This window comes from Astatotilapia calliptera, chromosome 2, assembly GCF_900246225.1.
Source record: "Astatotilapia calliptera chromosome 2, fAstCal1.2, whole genome shotgun sequence".
Classification (NCBI taxonomy): domain Eukaryota; kingdom Metazoa; phylum Chordata; class Actinopteri; order Cichliformes; family Cichlidae; genus Astatotilapia; species Astatotilapia calliptera.
The window spans coordinates 28,426,679-28,444,781 of NC_039303.1; the positions used below are offsets into that span (position 1 = coordinate 28,426,679).

General features: G+C 42.9%; 3 protein-coding genes across 6 annotated transcripts in view; 2 read left to right on the forward strand and 1 right to left on the reverse strand.

The window, feature by feature from the left end:
- On the forward strand, positions 1-6,572 carry LOC113036213 (myozenin-2-like). 2 transcript variants are annotated; one of them, XM_026192393.1, is made up of 6 exons: positions 1-164; positions 1,925-2,018; positions 3,801-3,949; positions 4,195-4,348; positions 4,936-5,119; positions 5,889-6,572. In XM_026192393.1, exons 2-6 carry the CDS (start codon positions 1,937-1,939, stop codon positions 6,070-6,072), a joined length of 753 nt encoding a protein of 250 aa, XP_026048178.1. In that variant the 5' UTR covers positions 1-164; positions 1,925-1,936; the 3' UTR covers positions 6,073-6,572. The 2 variants fall into 2 exon arrangements, with proteins under 2 accessions (XP_026048178.1, XP_026048185.1); XM_026192400.1 differs by having other exon boundaries at positions 3-164; positions 4,195-4,276.
- rbm22 (RNA binding motif protein 22) lies at positions 6,495-12,312 on the reverse strand. The gene is made up of 11 exons (XM_026192367.1): positions 12,220-12,312; positions 11,048-11,101; positions 10,912-10,941; positions 10,638-10,770; positions 10,439-10,539; positions 10,066-10,238; positions 9,730-9,930; positions 8,725-8,889; positions 8,262-8,350; positions 7,340-7,468; positions 6,495-7,183 (listed from the first exon to the last, which is right to left on the reverse strand). The coding sequence occupies exons 1-11, from the start codon at positions 12,271-12,273 to the stop codon at positions 7,029-7,031; spliced, it is 1,284 nt and encodes a 427-aa protein (XP_026048152.1). The 5' UTR covers positions 12,274-12,312; the 3' UTR covers positions 6,495-7,028.
- Positions 11,108-18,103, forward strand: part of LOC113036185 (bifunctional heparan sulfate N-deacetylase/N-sulfotransferase 1) — a 50,886-nt gene continuing 43,890 nt past the window's right edge. Inside the window, exon 1 of one of the 3 annotated variants that reach the window (XM_026192353.1) lies at positions 11,108-11,972. The gene's annotated coding sequence lies outside the window, so the exon portion shown is untranslated. Of the gene's footprint in view, positions 11,973-12,342; positions 12,408-14,565; positions 14,828-18,103 lie in introns of those variants that run through there. The other 2 variants (XM_026192346.1, XM_026192339.1) reach the window with 2 other exon arrangements.

An 18,103-nucleotide genomic window follows, 5' to 3' on the forward strand; every position in this document is an offset into this window, starting at 1 on the left:
AGGCATCTTGGGATGAGTTTTATACAGACTGCTCCCTCTGTGCTGAGGAGTGTCAGAGTGGAGCGTGGAAGCATCCCAGCAACAGTAAAAGAACAAACCACACAAACACCCCAACCAGCTCCAACACCCGGCAAACAGGCAGGCAGCAGAAGCAAGAGAAGCAGGTAAGGACTAAAATAAGGGGAGTGCAAACCTTTGTATCATCCAAATAAGGAGTGACATAAGACACAGGATTCATAAATGACTGTTTATCAGAAGCATGACTGAACAGCTAAGTGAATATTTTTATTTTCATTGTAAAGAAGTAATCTGCCCGTTTTGTTTAGACCCATGACCGGAGTACGTGTGTACCAAAAAAAATCTGCAGAATATACATTTTTTTCAAAGAAAGCTGGGCCACCTTTTAAAAAAAGAGTATGGTGATGCAGTGCAAATCATCATTGACTATATGTATGTGAAATGAGTGCAGATTAAATGTAAACACTGACATGATTTTATTAATTTTTAACTTTGTTTTGACAAAAACTGTTTTTTATACTGTTTTTATACAGTTTTTTGTTTTTTTGGTTGGTTGGGTTTTTTTTTTTTAACTTTTCTACAGGTGACAGACAGCCTGTAAGGGTTTGAGGACTTTATTGACCAAGTTTATTATTTTCTTGTACTCACTTGATATACGATTTCAGCTACTTAACGGTTTGCGGTCTCCCTTGTCATAATTTGGGTTTCATGGTGCACCAAACGCTCTCAGTGACTGACAGGCCCGGACTGCAGGCACCCAAGTTTAGAGCCCAGAGTCTTTAACTTTACAGTCATGATCTTATGAATATGGTTTAGTTTTAGTAAAATAATTAAGACCTTCTCTTTTCGTAATTTTGCCTCTGTGCACCACCACAGTGGATTTATGATCAGACAGTCATGTGACTATAGTGTAGCCTTTAGGCTTTAATTTGAGGGGTTTAAAAAAATACATGAACTCTTTGGGAATCACAGGCGTTTTTAAACACAGTCCCGCATTTTCAGAGGATCATAAGTAATTGGATTTTGATTTACAAGCAGGTTCTTGACCAGGTGAGGCCTATCTCTGTTGTTATTCTGTGGCAAATTAAATATTAAAGATCTGAAGTAGCCAAATTAGTACAATTGGTATTTTCTTAAAATAGACAATCCTTATATTTGTATGTATGTTACTTTGCCCAATTATTTTTGAGGACTGTTTATAAAATTGGCTGCGATTCCTTGAAAGTTAATGCCATACTTTTATAGAACCCCTTGAATTAAAGTTGCACTTCAATCACATCTTGACTGTGTGATTTCAAATCTATTTTGGTGTACAGAGACACAGCTACAAGCGTTGTGTGATTGTCCAAATATTTATGAACCCAACTGTATGTTCCGATGCCTGTGTATAACGTTCAGCATCAATAATGCCTCTCCAGATTTGCATAATATGGATAGTCTCTGCAATTTGCAGGTAGGTGCTTTCCACCTCTAAGCTGGATAGTCCCTTTCTTTTTTAACCCACAGGATGCAGAGAATTTGTGCAAGAAGTTGTTTATAATCCATCTGACCAAAAGATAATTCTCTACTTAACATATTCAGTATGAAAAAAAAATTCCGTTTCTCGTTTAAGAAATTGGTTTTCGATCTTTTGTAATTTTTTGTAATCTGTATTTCTTACATTTTACACAGAATCCAAACATTTTTCTTTAAGTACTGGGTTACATTACTAAGGATTTGTGGCATATGGGTGAGGGGTGGCATAGCTAAGTTTTATCAACATCAGTGATATAAAAATATCTAATTATAAAATGTCACTAAATCAGAAAGAAAGAAAGACAGATTAGAAAGATTCTGTGTTTATGTTATATGGGAGAAATTACACATTAGCCCTTATACTGATGATGAAAATGTATGTGTTCCTTAGAGGAAGCTGTGAATGATGATGCAGTCAGACGTGAATCACATGACTAAGCAGAGGTTGTTGCAGACTAAGGGTCTGTCTAAGGAAGTCAGGGGAGGTAAGTGTATTTTAGATGCTTTGTTTTATTACTGCCTATGTCAGGGCATCAGGAAATAGAACTGACATATGTGTACAAAACATTTGCATATTAGTTTCAATGCTTTTATGCACGTTGGTCTACTTCTTCTTTTAGTTGGTCCCTTTAGATCATCTACCTTTATCCCATTATCTCTCACAGAGGCTCTCTGCATGTCCTCCTTCACTACATCCATCTTCTCTGTGTTTTTTTTTCTTGTGCCTCTATATTCAGCATCATTTCTCCACTATCCCTCTTCTATACGACTCATTCGAATCTTGTACATCCTGGTCACTCCCAATGAAAGTCTTAACATCTTCAGCACCACCTTCTGTCTTTTTGTCAGAGACACCATCTCCAAACCATACCTCATAGCAGGTCTCACTACCATCTTAAAAACCTTCCCTTTCCCTTCTGTCACAAATCCACCCCTAACACTCATCTCCACCCACTCCACCCTGTCTGCACTCTCTTCTCTCCAGAGCATACCTCCGCATCTCCAGGCTCTCTCCCATCTGTTTGCTATTCTCACTACAGATATCTTCTGCAAACATCATAGTCCACAAAAACTTGTGTCCGATCTCATTTGTCAGCCCGTCCATTCAATTCAATTCAATAAAACTCTATTGATCCTGAAGGTTGACCCCGAAGGAAATTGGGTTAAGGCTGCCGACCTTTGCCAGCGCCATTTTTTTTTCCATCAATCATTGCAAAAAGGAAGGGGCTGAAAGTAATCCCACTCCCACCTTGAACCCTTCTGTCACTCCTACCACACACTTCACCAATCTCTCACTGTTCTCATGCAGGTCTTGTATCACCCTCACATACCTTCTACTCTTAACTTCCTCATGCAGGATCACAGTTCCTCATATTCCATAAAATAACGTGTGGATATGAGCCCATGTTCCATGTGACATATAGCATATCTGGGACCAACAGATTGAACTGAGCCAAACATCAGCACATGCTGGCCCACTGCCTGGAGAGAAATGAACTGTAGTATACTGAAATCCCCGGAAGGCCAAAGTGCTGTTGAAATTCTCTGCACATTCCAGTGGGGACCATCCCATTTGCACTGTTTGTTTTCCAGTTTTGGCCGCCAGCTACACTTTGAAACTAAGTCTCCTAAACTCAGCAAAATGTGACTCCCACCACTGAATTTTACACAAGCTGATCAAAGACAGCTCCTCCAGGATGGCACATGCCCAAACCTCCCCAAACACTTATCATGTGCAAGTAAGAGAGCCGCTCTTACACAAGTCTTTCATCCAAAGAGCCTATTTATATGCCGGTTACCCATGCAACCTTGGACCACAACAGACATTACACACCTCTTGACATCACCTTGAGGTTATTTGAGACCCTCCACAGTGCCGGGATATCACACAAGAAGAGACCCTGAGCAAAAGCTCTGAGGATACCAACTAAGTGAGGCTTCCCATGCTTTTACTTTTATATATAAGTCCCTCTCAGCTGTTTAATGTTGACAGAAATAAGAGGACCAGAGGGAACTTTATGATTTGCCAAAGGTCCTTAATAGCCTGTTGTTACTGCCCTTCTCCTTCCAAACGTCTGCAAGTTGCTGCCATCATTAATTAGCACCAACAGCTAAAAGTATTTATGGAGGGTCACATCCACGCTGCCTCACTGCACAAAATCTTGAAGCAAATTATTTTCTGTAGTATGAGCTGTAACTTAAAAAATGCCACGTGTAATCAGTTTTTAAAACATGAGTATCTCTTTGTGTATCCTGTTTTGCACAAGGTTTGAACCTGGGGAAGAAGATTAGCGTTCCAAAAGACGTGATGATGGAGGAGCTCAACCTTCTCTCTAATCGGGGTTCTCGCATGTTTCAGGAGAGACAGAAGAGGGCTGAGAGATTCACAGTAGAGAGTGCTGCCAACACCAGTAATGTAAGAAAGTGAGAGATTAGGAAACTGTTTCTCATGTGTATACTCTCTTGTAACAGCTTAGTGTGCTACATGGATCGAACAGTTACGATTAATAGCAAAAAAGCATTTTCTTAGCCCTTGTGCAATTTGTAGTACAGCAAGAGGCCACTTTACCTCACATCATGAAGAATTACTGCCATATCAGCATCACAACAAGGAAACTTGTTAGGAAAGTAATAAGTAAATTAACCCAGTATCTTTCCTAGGTTTATGCGGAGCCCATTCCTACCCAGCAAGTCATCCAAGAGGTGCAGGCAGGAAAAGAGAACCAGGCTTTCTCCATCCCTGGTAAGCATAGCCTGGTCATGAACCTTCAGAAGACTGTAGCAAAGAAGGGCAGTCCTGATGTCCTGGCTCCAGGTAATACACGACAATGAAAGGATTGCCAAGGACTGCCAAAAGCACAAGCCATGAGACTTGCTCGTTGCAATGCCAGTGCCTGGATAGAGGAAACGCTTGAGCAATGCATGGTCATTGTAGCACACTCTGGTTTGCAAGTGCTCACCTTTGTTTTGGAAATGCATCGGGCACATGGATTTGTTTGATGGTTATTGGTGCCAGGAGAGTTGGCAGTTTGTAGAAAGCAATTAAGTGTGAGCATCTTTGCCGAGTGCTGTTGTGTATTTGCCCCAACAGAAGGCACCGCTTACACTCTGACTGACAGTGAGATAAGCACTGTTTATTATCAGGGATTCACACTGAGATCTAATTACTGTAGTTCCTATTTCCTATTGACAGGGGTGATATCAAACATATTCATATTAGATCTGTGTCTGCTTTAATAAGGAGAGCTTTTATGATTTTTATCTAGTGGGTTTTGAGTTTTTTTTAGTTGAGCTCATTTACATAGAATTTAGCACACACTCACAACTGAAGTCAAACTTTTCTCTTTGCCCAAAGCGGTGTGCTATTTTTAGCCGCTGATACTACATTTTTGCTCATGTCAGGGTATTCCGGCCCTCTGAAGGAAATTCCTCGTGAGAAGTTCAACATGACGGTAATCCCCAAATCCTACTGCTCACCATGGATGGAAGCTTTGGGAGACAATGAGGAGCTCCTGAACACCCTCAATACTCAGCTGCCCCAGCCCCCACAAAGACTACAGGCTTCCAACTACAGGTGCTTCAACAGGTAAATCTGCCCTTTCACCCCAAATAAATCAAAAAGTGGTAAATCTTAGTCTGTTAGAAGCCCACAGTTCTACAAATAGTCCCACAGATGACCTCACCACCTTATCCATCACTATCATATCTTCCCGTCGGCTCCGCTCCATGTTTCCATGGTTTGAAAATTAATCCAGTGTCTGGCTTGCACTTCCTTAGGAGTGACGTATCTGTGATGGCTATTTTGAACACTGGCTCTTGAAAAACGATCTACTGAGGGGTTGCAAGCTTTTAAATGGCCCCACAGGACAAACCAGCACACGAAAGAGAATCACGTCTCTCATGGAACACAAGGAATTGCATCACACAAGCGAGGGCAGGACAAAGGTTACGCTTGGGCAGACGGATAAACGGAGAATATATGAAAGACCAACTGGCTTTACTCACTTGAAGCTGTCAGATAAATAAATTCTGACAGCCAGGTTGAAACTGAAGCCAATGTGGAAGGATCTTTTTACACACTTACAGTTATTATGAAGGCTTAATTAAATCTGAACTCTAACAGTGAGAGCAGCAGTGTTAGTAAAGGAGGTCAAGTTCCCCCCCAATGCCTGTTAGGGGTTTTTTTTTTTAACCGTTAAAAGAGCCTTCTGTTTAGAGCAGGGACTTCCAAATTCATATTAGGTATCATGTGAAAGACACCCGCTTTAAGGGAAGGAGTGTAAGCTAACACTTCTAGGTAATGTTCCACCATAAAGTGTTTACTTAACCACAAAAGACTCTTCTTTGTTTCTCAGATCTCCAATGCCATTTGGGGGCGCTGTGGCAAGCAAACGGGTGATCCCGGTGATCAGCTTTGAGGCTGTAGAATCCCAGCAACTTCCTGGCATCGCTCTGGACCGCATGTGCCGTCGCCCCAACTTCAACAGAGCACCCAGGGGATGGGGACCCGATTACTGCCCTGAATCTAATGAACTATGAAGAGAAGCTGACAGACTAAAAGAAGCTAAAGACTGAAACTCTGGCCTATGATCGCTCTTCTCCTCCTACAAAGACGAACCCTCTGTTAATCCTAAAGCACCGCAGGGGAGAAGAAGAAGAAAAAAAGTACTCCTGCATGATATACAAAGTGGTTTTCTACTGCCGAGTGGATTGATGAGCTGAGGCGAACTCCCAAGTTCATTACACACTCAGTCAAGTCCAGGACAATGCTGCCACAGGCTGATCAGTCCTACCTATTGTTCCTGTTTGTCACCTCGAGCAGTATCTGATCCCATCAATGTCTCAATGTCTGCCTGCCCTCTCCTTTCCCTTCACTCTGCAGCTTTACATCTTCTCTATTAATCAGAAGCTGCCAGACGCCGTTATACAAGTAATGATGAATAATGCACACAGAGACGATGGATGGAAAAAGTTAGCCGTTTTAATGACAAATGAAAACAATATTCAAAGAAAGCCTTACAATAAAGTAAGTCAGATGATGTCAGATAAAAAAGTCAACTGAAATTAACAGAATCTAACTGCATGTTATACTACACACAATGTGACAAATACAAGTTTAACCTAAGGAAAAACATTTTTTATATACACACACAATGGTTCCTACCACAGGAGGCTTTGAAACCCGCTCTTGTTTTTAAAGTCTTTTAAAACGTTAGGCTCCGGTGTTCAGATGCCGTTTTGGCTACTTTTTGACAACTTGCAAGATCCTGGTTGTCGTCTCTCCAGACACAGATGGTGCTTCTTCACATCATTCACTGCTCTGCAGGTGGAGTATTTAAAAAAAAAACATAACAAAAAAACCCGACTGTTTTCTATGCGATGTCCTGCTCCCAGACGTTGCCTTTGGGTTCACCGCCAGTTTGCAATGTGTCCTGACCAGGTTGAATACAAGGAGAAGAGCGACATCTAATAACAGCACGACTTCCCTCTGACTGCTAATCGCCATGACGTGCTCCATGTGCAGCATGGGCACCCATGCGCTGAGGATCCTGAGAGGGGTAGTGGATTTGACCTGGAGGTCTCATGCTCATTGGAGGGGGCATAGGCGGGGCCATGGGACCCATGTGGTGAAACATTGGAGGGCCAAAGCCTAAGGGAGCAAAGGAAATAAACATGCTAAGTATCTACAATTACAAACTGTGTACACCTATGTAAGTGACTAAACCAAGACTGATGCCTTTAAAAAAAAAAAAAAAAAATTCATAAACTATACTATAAAATACACATTAATAAGTCATAATTTTACCTGGAGGAGGTGGATTGATGCCTGGAGGTGGGGGTAATGCAATGTTCATGACAGCAGGAGAGGAGCTGGGGTCAAGGTTGAAGTAGTTGGCAGGAGGCTCTTCATCTAGAGCTGGCGGTGGAGGCAGAGCTAGTGCAAAGAAGAGCAAAGTTTTAGAAACTAAACAGGAAATGGCAACAGGTCAGCAAGATGTTTTTATGTCCGATTTTGCCAAATTAGCCCAATTCTACACGCACAGATTTCATATTAACTCATTCACTGCAATTGACGTCTATAGCCGTCAATGGCAGTGAATGAGTCAATGGGTTTAACTCATTCACTGCCAATGGCTGGCAGTGAATGAGTTAATTGAGAGTTTGTAAAACAACAAATAAGAATTAGATGCAGACATCAAACAGCATGCAACAGCTCGCTTTCTCCTCTGCTCGCTGTGTCTGACAGCTGAACCTGAGCTGCAGTACATACGCAGTCACAGCAGATGAAGTGTCCGTTCCACTTGGATTCACATGAAATCTGCAAATGTGGCAACTTCCTCCAAGGTTGTGTGGAGCTGCACACAATCTTATTTGTGCTCTAAAGTGCAACTACCTTGAAACACTGAAAAAAAGGAACGGCAGACTCTTTGCTTTACTCCAAAAGTCACATTCACTCAGCTTTTTTTCCCCTCTGCAGTGACTCTATTCCCCACCAGTGTCAGTACAGAACTGAAGGTTTAAGGGAGAAAAGCTAAAATGACTGGTGTGGGACAGATGATGAACTGAATAGCTCAGTATAAGATAAATAAGGAACATTTTCAACCCTAAATCAAGCACAGCTGAAATCCTGCCCATACACACCTACCACAAATGCTCAGCGCCGCAAGAACAACTCTAAATGTTCTTCATGCACACACACACACATCCTCACACTCTTCGAGACTCACCTCCAGGCAGTCCAGGCACAGGATCAAGTCTGGTACCCATCTCACTGACACCATCTTTGATTCCCTCCTTTCCTCTTGCTGCCTGGGACCTAAATGGGCACACAGCACAAGTCAAACAATGACTAATGACACTGCAACATTCACCATCCAGGACAAAATCAATTTTAAGCCTCCTGCCTGACATAATTTGATTCAACTCTTTCTACATTTCCACTTTGAGTCAAGCATTATGTCAGGGCATTACCTTTAAACATGGCAAATTATCACTTTTAAAATTGACATCTTTACCTAAATGGCTCTCCTTGGTGGGGGTTTATGGGAGTTAAGCTTATAAATCAGATTGCAAAATGATGTTTTGTAATTTACATTGTTATGAGCCCCCTTTAATGGATTCAGTACCTTCTGGTGTTGCTCTTAATATTCACAAAGCTGGACAATGTTTAACTTTTGATCGGATTCTTACCTTCCCCACTTGACAGTGAGTCTTCGTCCGTTAATAATGAGTTTGTTGAAGGACTTTTCAGCAGCCGTTTCAGCTGACTGCCGCGTGGCAAACTGGATGAAAGCGCACTGCTGCCTTTGGACTATGGTAATGGTTCGGATTTCACCAAACTGGTAGAAGTGACTCCTGCAATGACACAAAATAGTGAAATAAAAATACTTTGTAAATTTTGCTGTGTTGCAGTAAGTAGAAATAACAATATCCGCTTGTGGCTGTAACCCTCTAGCCGGCAACAACAGCTGTCTAGCCTAATAATACATGTAGCGGAAGCTTTAGAAGAGTTTATTAAGCAGGCACGAAAGATAAGTGTTACCAATTTAGAATCTGACCAAACGTGACATATGACCACAATCTCTTCTTCTTTTCCTGACTTATTTCTTTGAGTAAAAGTCAGCAAATTGCTCTCGTAGAACATCCCATCAGCATTTTGTATTACTGCCAAACGCCCTTGCTATGCATCGCGGAGAAGGAACAAATATACATATGCTACGATCATTACAGTGTAATGCTATGATACATTATATTGTGGCAACATTCTATTCTGACACTGCACCGATCAATTGAACTGTCAAATGTACAACAATAAACGACTGTGGGATTTCTATAAAATATTCCTATAGGCCATATAAATGTCGGCACTCACAGGGCCCTAGGCAATGTTTATACAAAGTTTCATCAAGATTAGTGCACTTGTGTTGGAGGCGATAAGGAGCATGCAAAGATACATACGCTATGATCATTTTAGTATAATTAGACATTTGTATTTTGTATTATTCTAACCAGCTCATCTTTGTTTGTGCCTGATTTAAATAGTGATGAGAGAGATAAGATAGGAATGGAACAGATGGATGAATAGACAGCCAAAAACACAATGCCTCCAGCCACAGCTGTCCCGGGCATCGAGGCATAACAATAAATTATCACAGCAAGCTGTAAAAGAGGTCATTATGAAACAGAAATGCTTACTTGAGGTCTCCATCTGTAACAGTGTCTCCCAACCCCCCAATGTAGAGAGTGGTGATGGATTTGTCCTCTGGTGGGTCCAGTCGGGGCATAGTTGAAGCCCGCTTTAGTAATTTGTCAGCCACTGGGTCATTGATGCCATAGTAACGATCCTTTATGTTTTGGTCTGCTAGAGGGTCATCAGGATCTGTGGGCTTCTCATGCCTGTGTAAAGAGGGCAACAGAAAAACAATAAATATGATATGAAACTTCAACTAACCCATAGCGATGTCTTAATATATGTGAGCTGATATCAAAAGAAAGAATCAGCTCCATGGAGACTAGCATCATGGCACTCACCTGTAGGGACATTCCTCCCCTCTCTTACACTCTCCCTTGACCCAGAAGGAGCAGATGTGTGGCCGGTTCCTCTTGTAATATGGTGTGGTCCGAGCCAACTTCAGCAACATATCACTAGAACTTGGAGCCTTACCAAGCTGGCCCACTGGCCGAGTGCCATCGGAATTGGCTATCTGTAAACAAAGAAGTCCAGAGAGGCATGATGGATGGAAAATCTCTCTTATGTTTGCTTGAAAAAAAACCCACTGGATCAGACATTGGACCAGTAAAGACTGTTATCACTGTGCAAGCATAACAACTTAAAAAATAAACAAACCCAAACCAAAACAAACAAACAAAAAAATCATACTGCAGTCATGAGAAAGGAGCTTACCTCTCTCTCCATGTTCTGTGTGTAGTACTCTTTATTCACATCTGACCGAGGAACCTCATCTTTAACGGAGAGTCCAGTGTCTCGGACTTGGATAGGCAAACCTGTCAAACACAAGATATGACAGGAGGGTTACGCTCAGAACTATATAAATGAGGAGCTCATGAAATCTGCACAGCGACAAAACCCAGAGGAGACTCACCATACTCCAGGTCCAGCAGACATGTCTGACAAACATTTTTCATTTTACTGCAGGTCTGACAGACTTCTGTCTTTTTGAAACGCATCCGTGTTCCTGGACACCATCGGAACACTGTAAAGGGCCGAGCACAGATCTGATAGGCGGAGAGCAACGTATTAGAATAGAATAGCCCTTTATTGTCATGCATCAAAAAGGCCTGTACAATGTGGGCTAAATATGTACAATTTAAACAGTTAAGGCACCCCCCCCCCAAACAAAAACAAAAAAAACATACCTTGCATTCTTTCCCATATTTTTCCTTGGTCTGTAAAACAAAGCATGACCATATTTGGACTTGCACATTTGCTGGTATTAACACTACAAGCAAATAGTTTTGAATTTGCTATGAAAGCACAGGGATGCTCACTCACCATACGAATGTAAGGATTTTCTCCTAAACATGTCTGACACAAAATTGGAAAATCCTGAGGAGAAAGAAGAACCGTGAAAATCAAGCACTGTAATCTTCGGTTTATCCAACAATTCCTTGAATTAAGTTATTCAACAGACCGACTTGGCTCCCCATCTCTGCTTCACCTTCTGCTGTGAGCACCTTGGCACACGTACAGGTAAGACTGAATACAAGACGTGCTATGGGACCTATTTTGCCATCTGTTAAAGGATGCTGTTTCAGTCCAAGTGCTGGGTGCTGAAAACGGCCTTGCCCTAATCCGTCTCACAGACAGCATCAGCCAAACATCTAAATATAGGCAGATCTTATGGCTGAAGCGACATCTACATAATCTAGGGTTGCAAAGTTTATAGACTAGCATCTTAACAAAACCAACATTGGATAAATGCCCTGTGGTGTCATAGCTCAATAAGGGAAACTGATTTGTTGCCTTATAGGGTAAGTAATGTTTAGGTAGGTCACAAACACGTTTTTTGTTTCTAACTAAGGACTGGTCTGTTTGTGACCTTATATAACAATCAGTCGCTGTTGAATTTACCCAGTAGTGTAAAGACTTTATTTTTAGACTAAATTTTCTCTAATATTTTCGCCGCTGTCAAACCTGCCTAACAAGAAGGTTCGTTTTTTCAGTGTCACTTAGAGCGGTTCCACCCAGGATGATGTGGCTTTTTTCGTTTCCTCATATTCATTTATATAAGCAAATTTTCACCCGCCTACCATCGTTTTAGCATTGTTAGCCTGCTAGTGCTGGCCTTTATAGGTGCAGCCAGTTAACTATCACACAGCGCAGGGTTAGGTTACGTTAGCAATGATAGCTGTAAGCTCAGTCACTGTCGTTTTTACTACACTCTATAATATGGTCTCGTTGGATCCAGTGGAAAAAGGTATGTTCCATGAACTAATGTAAAATATCGAAAGCAATAATGTACACAGGTGAGCTAATGAAGCTAGCAGCCACGCTTCTACAACTAGCTACCGCTAGCTAGCGGAAGGCTAACTATCGAGAAAACTGACTAGTTTAATAAAAAGCTAGCGTGTTTCGCGATTATATTAACTCGTGAAATGAAACGTAACATAATGTGCTTCAATCATTGAAACCACTCGGCAACATATAACCCCAATAAAACGTACCGCGTCTTCCCAGTTCTGTCTGTTGTAAGTGTTGGAGCCTAGGGAAGTCGCCATTTTGCAGACTGTGGATCAACCGGAACGGGTTGCCAGGTCTGTGCGTGAAAAACCACCCCAATAGCCAATCAAAACTGGCGCCCACATCAGCCAACGCTGGTAGCGGTACAGGCAGCGGCTGGCAGAGAGTACCTGTAAGTGGATGACATGTGAACTAGAACCAGTTTGCTGGGATATGTAAACATGTATATAACTGCTTAGTCATGTATGCATTGTTTCATTTCAAAAATGAATTTGTATTTATAGATGTACATGTAAGTTCCTTCGAAATGTGTCTACTTAACCAATAATTTTTACCCTGCAGCATTTTAACTGTAGCCCAGTTCCGGGAAAACTGCAGAACTGGCAACCCTGCAGACCTCGCTCTACACTGGGCGAAAGGCGACACATTTTTAAATTGACTATTGTTTTTACTTTTAAGTCTAGGATGTGTTCTATCAGGAGTCAGTTTGAGGATGTGTTGCGTTTAGCGGGATGTGGGAATCTTGTGTAGTCTGCGAGACTACAAAAGCCCACAATGCACCGCGGGCCAGATAGCCACGTTTCACCTAAGGATGTCGCTCTATTTCAAGAAACTATCAGGTTTACGATAAAATAAAATGGGAACGTAAATATCAGAGAATAACTGTCAGTATAGTAGAAATACTAACCCCGACTCGTCCATCTGCACCTTGGGTGTAAACCTGAGCGTGTTTTTGTTGTGTGCTTTTCCCTTTGGCTCTATGACACGAACTGTTAATTGTGAAGGTGTATAATATTAATTTACCCCAAAAACAGAAAACGCAACTGGTGTTTTTTGAGTATGTCTTAAAAAAAATCAGTGACCTAATATGATATGGCTTACAGCCTGTGGGGAGGTTTAAAATGACTTTAATGCTTTATTTGCTTAACTGAGGTGCTGATACAGAGATATTTGTTGTAAACAAAGGCTGTAAAGCGCTATTTCCGGAGACAGGGAAAAACAGAAGACAGACAGACTGCTTGGTTGATGTGTGAGAGCTCGTGTAGGCCAATTGTGTCCTCGACACACACACACACACACACACACAGTTTGTCTATCCACCTGCTCTGATTCAGGTCAGGGTGTCTTTGCGGTGTGAAACTCCAATTAGTGGGCCAAAGGATGCTGAAGATTACAGATGGCAACTAAGTCCCTAATGTTTATTTAAGGTCAGAGAGGTTGTGGAGTCAGAGGGCAGGGATTAGATGGAGGTCTGGAGCACTGGCAGCATGCAGCTGCCCTTTAGCAAGTCAAGATGAAGCGTCTGGGATTCTTTATGATCACCTCCAAGTGGAAAATCCCCATGTTGTCCTTTTTCTTTTGATCTCTTACCTAGATTTAGGATTTCAAGTGTAAACTGGTTGAATTCTATCAGATAGGTGGCTCCATTTGTTAATGATTGAGGGTTTGAGTAATCATATTTACATAATAGGGGAGCAGAAATTTCCACTGGCCTTGTCCTGTTGTTTTTCTTCAAATGGGGTGAACAGACAGTCTCTTGCCCTATAGCACAACAAAGCAAACCTTTTGGGCACAGCCCTTTTGTCCTAATGAGTTTTCTGACCCTTTCTCCTTGATCATGTGAGCCAGTTGTTTTGAAGAACGGCTTTGTCTCGGATTAACCGGCCTGTAATTAAAATCACCAACTGCAAGAGTCACAAGGTCAGAGGACGTGTAGGTGTGCTGCCGCATCTCAGATGCTTCGTGTTACAGAGCTGCTTCAAGAAGTCATCGCCTTGATACTGTGTGAATCTGTTTGGCACATGACACGACAGACAGTTGGTTGTTATTTAGGCTATTATGGACCGTCGTCACCAGTTTTATTGCAGATGATTCAAAGATATTGATGTTTGCTGTGAAATGTTTTGTATTATTAAGCATCACCAAGACTATGGTTGCAAATACAAGTATTCCATTAGACATATCCTTCACAAGATAATGAAAATACCGTAGTGTGAAAGGATAACTGTAGTAATGCAGTGATAAAGCCACTATGACTCAACACTGTGTAAGTGCTTCTTATAAGGAAACAGAGACTGATGCAAAACCGGTTAAATGACCTAAATGTTGGCTCCTTGTGCGCATAGCATTCCTTTCCCTCAACTACCCCTTTTCCTAAAAAAATATATCAAAAACTTTTAAGTGCAATTGTAATAGTTTTCGACAAATGTGGAAGCACAAGAAGACAAATAATCTCCGCATTGTCGATCAGGGACGCTCCCGCAGTAATCTCCTGCAGGAACAAGATCGCACAGTGATTTCTTTGAGGAGTTCTGTAGCTTGCATGCATGCATGCGCATATCAGAAGGAGGAAAAATGCGCCGCGCTGGCGCCTCCTGACGACAGTTATGGGCTACTGCCTGTGCACAGAGCTGCAGGAGAGAGGGTCTTTCTCACATTTCCCGATTTCTCCCAGCCGAGTCCGCTCTGCCCGCTTCCACATCACGGCCGACAGCAAACCGAGACGACGTGAGCCCGACGCGCTTAAATCACCACATTCAACCCGGCCGGCCTCCTGTGCACAACATCCGTGCGTCGTCACATACGGACAAGGTGAGTGAAAATCGACACGACCGCACGGAGCGTCGCGGTGTTTTTGCTATTTGGTAGGCGACCGAAAGCCTCGTCGCTCGGTCTCCCCAGGCCAGGCTAGTTGTCTGGCGCAGACGGAGATGAGGCCAGTTTTTTTTCGGCCTGATCTCCCTCTCTTTCTCTCTCTGCCCACTAGCTGGGAACATAAAGCCCCGGCGTTGTTATTATGGTGGCGGCCCCTCGGCACAGATTTCACGCTCGTCCACGTAGCAGCGGTGATCGAGGGGCTAACGTTATTGTCGTGGAGCGCGTCGGGTGGAAGTTTGTGCTCAGGATAGAACCGCTCCGTGATTTTCACGGGAATTCCTTTATCGAGGGGACCAGACGGCACAGCTCGGCACCGAGCAGAACTGCTTTCTACAACTTTGTGGCTCAGTGTGCACGGTGTTAGGAAATTATCGCCCTCCCATAAGTTTGCGCTATCCGGCCGCAGTGTTAACAGCAGACCTGTTACAGTGCTGTGGTTAAAAAGGCGAACGATAGTGTGCGTAAAATAACAGATTTATGCGAGTGTCTGCTGCGCGTGGCAGAGGTGGACAAAAGATTAGCACGGGAGTGTAACTAGTGCTTTAATATGACTTCATTTGATTTAGGTGATCATATTTTTTTCTTGAAACTTGCTTGTTCAAAGCTGTTATTATGGGATTTATCAGATACCTGTAGGAGTCATCTAAATGCTGGTGTTTGTTTATTGATTTTTCTAATTTACTAACTGTTTACAACTAATAATGTGAAGCTGATTAGGTCAAATTATTAACCAGATGAGGGGTTTTTTGTATTCTGAGAAAGTGGGACATTTTCAAATGCACGAGAAATGCACCCGGTTCTGATATGTTTACATGTGGCTTGGTGGTTGTTGTAAAAGGGCTCCAGCCATGCACAGAAGGAAGGCTCAGATACGATTTGTGTCTTCTCTCTGTGAGCCTGCTTTGTTGCTCTTGTCTGGCGTAAAATGGAGCAAATGCATGCCTCCACCAAGCACCGCATCCGTTAAAAACTATAAACACTTAAAAAAAAAAAAAGAAAAGAGAGAAAAAAGGGGGGTAGGCAGTCCAGACCTGCCTGAAATCTGTTGCCTTGGGGCGTTGGAGCATGGAAGTGTGCACCTCAAGTGACTAAGAGATTACTAAAGAACAGTGACTCACGCTCAGAATGTATTTGGCAAAGTCACAAGGACTTTCCCTGCATTTTGCCTCAGCTGCAGAGCAAATTTTTGCAAGTGAAAAGCAGTGCCCTGCTGATTTTATGTATCAAGAGATTCATTTGACCATTGCTTAACTTTTTTTTCTTTTCCTTTTTTGCTATTCCCAAGCCATGTGTTGTTTATCAAATGTCCCACCCTGCATCTGTGGAGAGAGAGAGAGAGAAAAAAAGTGGGGCTTATTCCATTTTCAGATTATATTTTTTTAAGGAGTGAGGTTGCTGTCATTTGTTTGTCAAAATTTTGTGGAAAGCCAGATCCTAAGTTGTGTTCTATTTATCCGTGCCAACTGTTTGTCTGGTTGTTCTAACCCTCCATCTGACTGCTCCCACTGGCTGCCAACCATGCTGTGATCTAGCGCTTTCAGCTGATGAAGGCTGCCACTGCTGCCGCATCCATTTGATCATATATCAACATCTTTTCACTTAGATATACCTGTGAAACAGCGCAGCAGGGCTACAATGCCTACACGCGCGCACACACACACATACACGCAGGTTGATAAAATAGCGCGGGTATGATGCTGTATGACAGATCGCGTCACCGAGGCGCGTCTTGAGCGTTTATCAGAATGAGGCATGATCACAGGCAGTATGTCATTGTAGATTTTAAGGTTTTAACAGGGAACAGAGGGAGATCGGCTGTCGATCAGAGGCTCCAGCCCTTCGTCGTTGCTTATCTCCTTGTAGAGGTGGATGTAAATTTAATTGTAAGCAGTAACTATCATCACATTTAAAGCTATGTGCAGTAATTGTTGGGAGCTGCAGGGCCCAACAACTTGCCAGCGCTTGTATTTTTCCATGTCACTGCTCCTTGTAGCTCCACTCTGTGTGTGGGGGGCAGACCTCTCTTTAGTGTGAGGCCGAAGCCAGGCATCTTTCCAAACTCAACTCCCCCCCCAACAACCCTCAACCTTCTCTGCTGGTTATAAGCACTGCTTTGTGCCACAGAGCTGCTCCCTATGGTTTTTATTCACATATTACTACAACACCACTAGCTCCACAAGATACTGGAATCTGCAATTCGACGTAAACCCAGCTAGAGCCTGCTGTCTGACAGACAAAGTCAGATGTTCCCTCATTAAAATGAAGCTTTTGGATTAATAAGCCAGAGTTCGAGAGGCAGATTGCGCCACTGTAGCCTCTAAAAAGTAGATTGCGTTTAAGTGTCTTTTCTGTCCCGGAATGTGGAGGTGGCATTTTTGGGCTTAGGCTGGGCTACCATGAGGCGTATTGGAGAGCAGGAGAAAAGTAAATACATTTCAGACAGCGCAGCACAACCGAGTATTAGCAAATGATCCGATATCATCTGTAATCCTCGGGAAAACCTGGAGAGTTGTCTTTGAATGGCGCTAGCGTCCATCCAGACAGTTGGCAGGCGGTAGGGGTGTCCACATGTGCGAGTGGCTGGCGAGGCTAGCTGAATGCTACAGTATGCAGGCAGATCAGATTACTGAACGATTAGCCATGGCCTCCCATCCCCGGCCCGGGGAAATGATTTTCCACTGTCATAATTCCCTAGACTGAATTACGCCGGCCAGTGACTCAGAGATACTCCGTACTACCAGCCCAAGTACCGCATGGTATAACTGTTGCTCTCTGGGGAGGGGGAGATATGTTGTGACCCTTGTTGCACCAGAGCACAAAATCGTTTTTTTTCTATTTGAATTTCATTAAGAGCTCCGGGACCTGCTTTCATGCACAGATGGCAGTGTGACCTGGCTTCAACTTTGGTTGCACAAAAGGTAGAGTTCAGCGTGATGTTTACTCTTTAGCTGGCAGTGTGACGCAAAGGAGGAAAACTGCCCTCAATACAATAAACTGTTCCTCTATTGTGATGCGTGCTAGGCTGATCGGCGATGAGGCAGTGCGAATCAAGCAGGCCTCTAGTGGAATTTTACTGAATGGAAAGCGGAGGGGGTTGGGGGAGGAGGGTGGAAGAGAGTCGCTGGTGGAGGTAGGACCATGTTTCCGAGGTGCATACCCCCTGAGGCAGGAATCCGATACATTCCAGAGGATCCTGTATCCAGACAAATA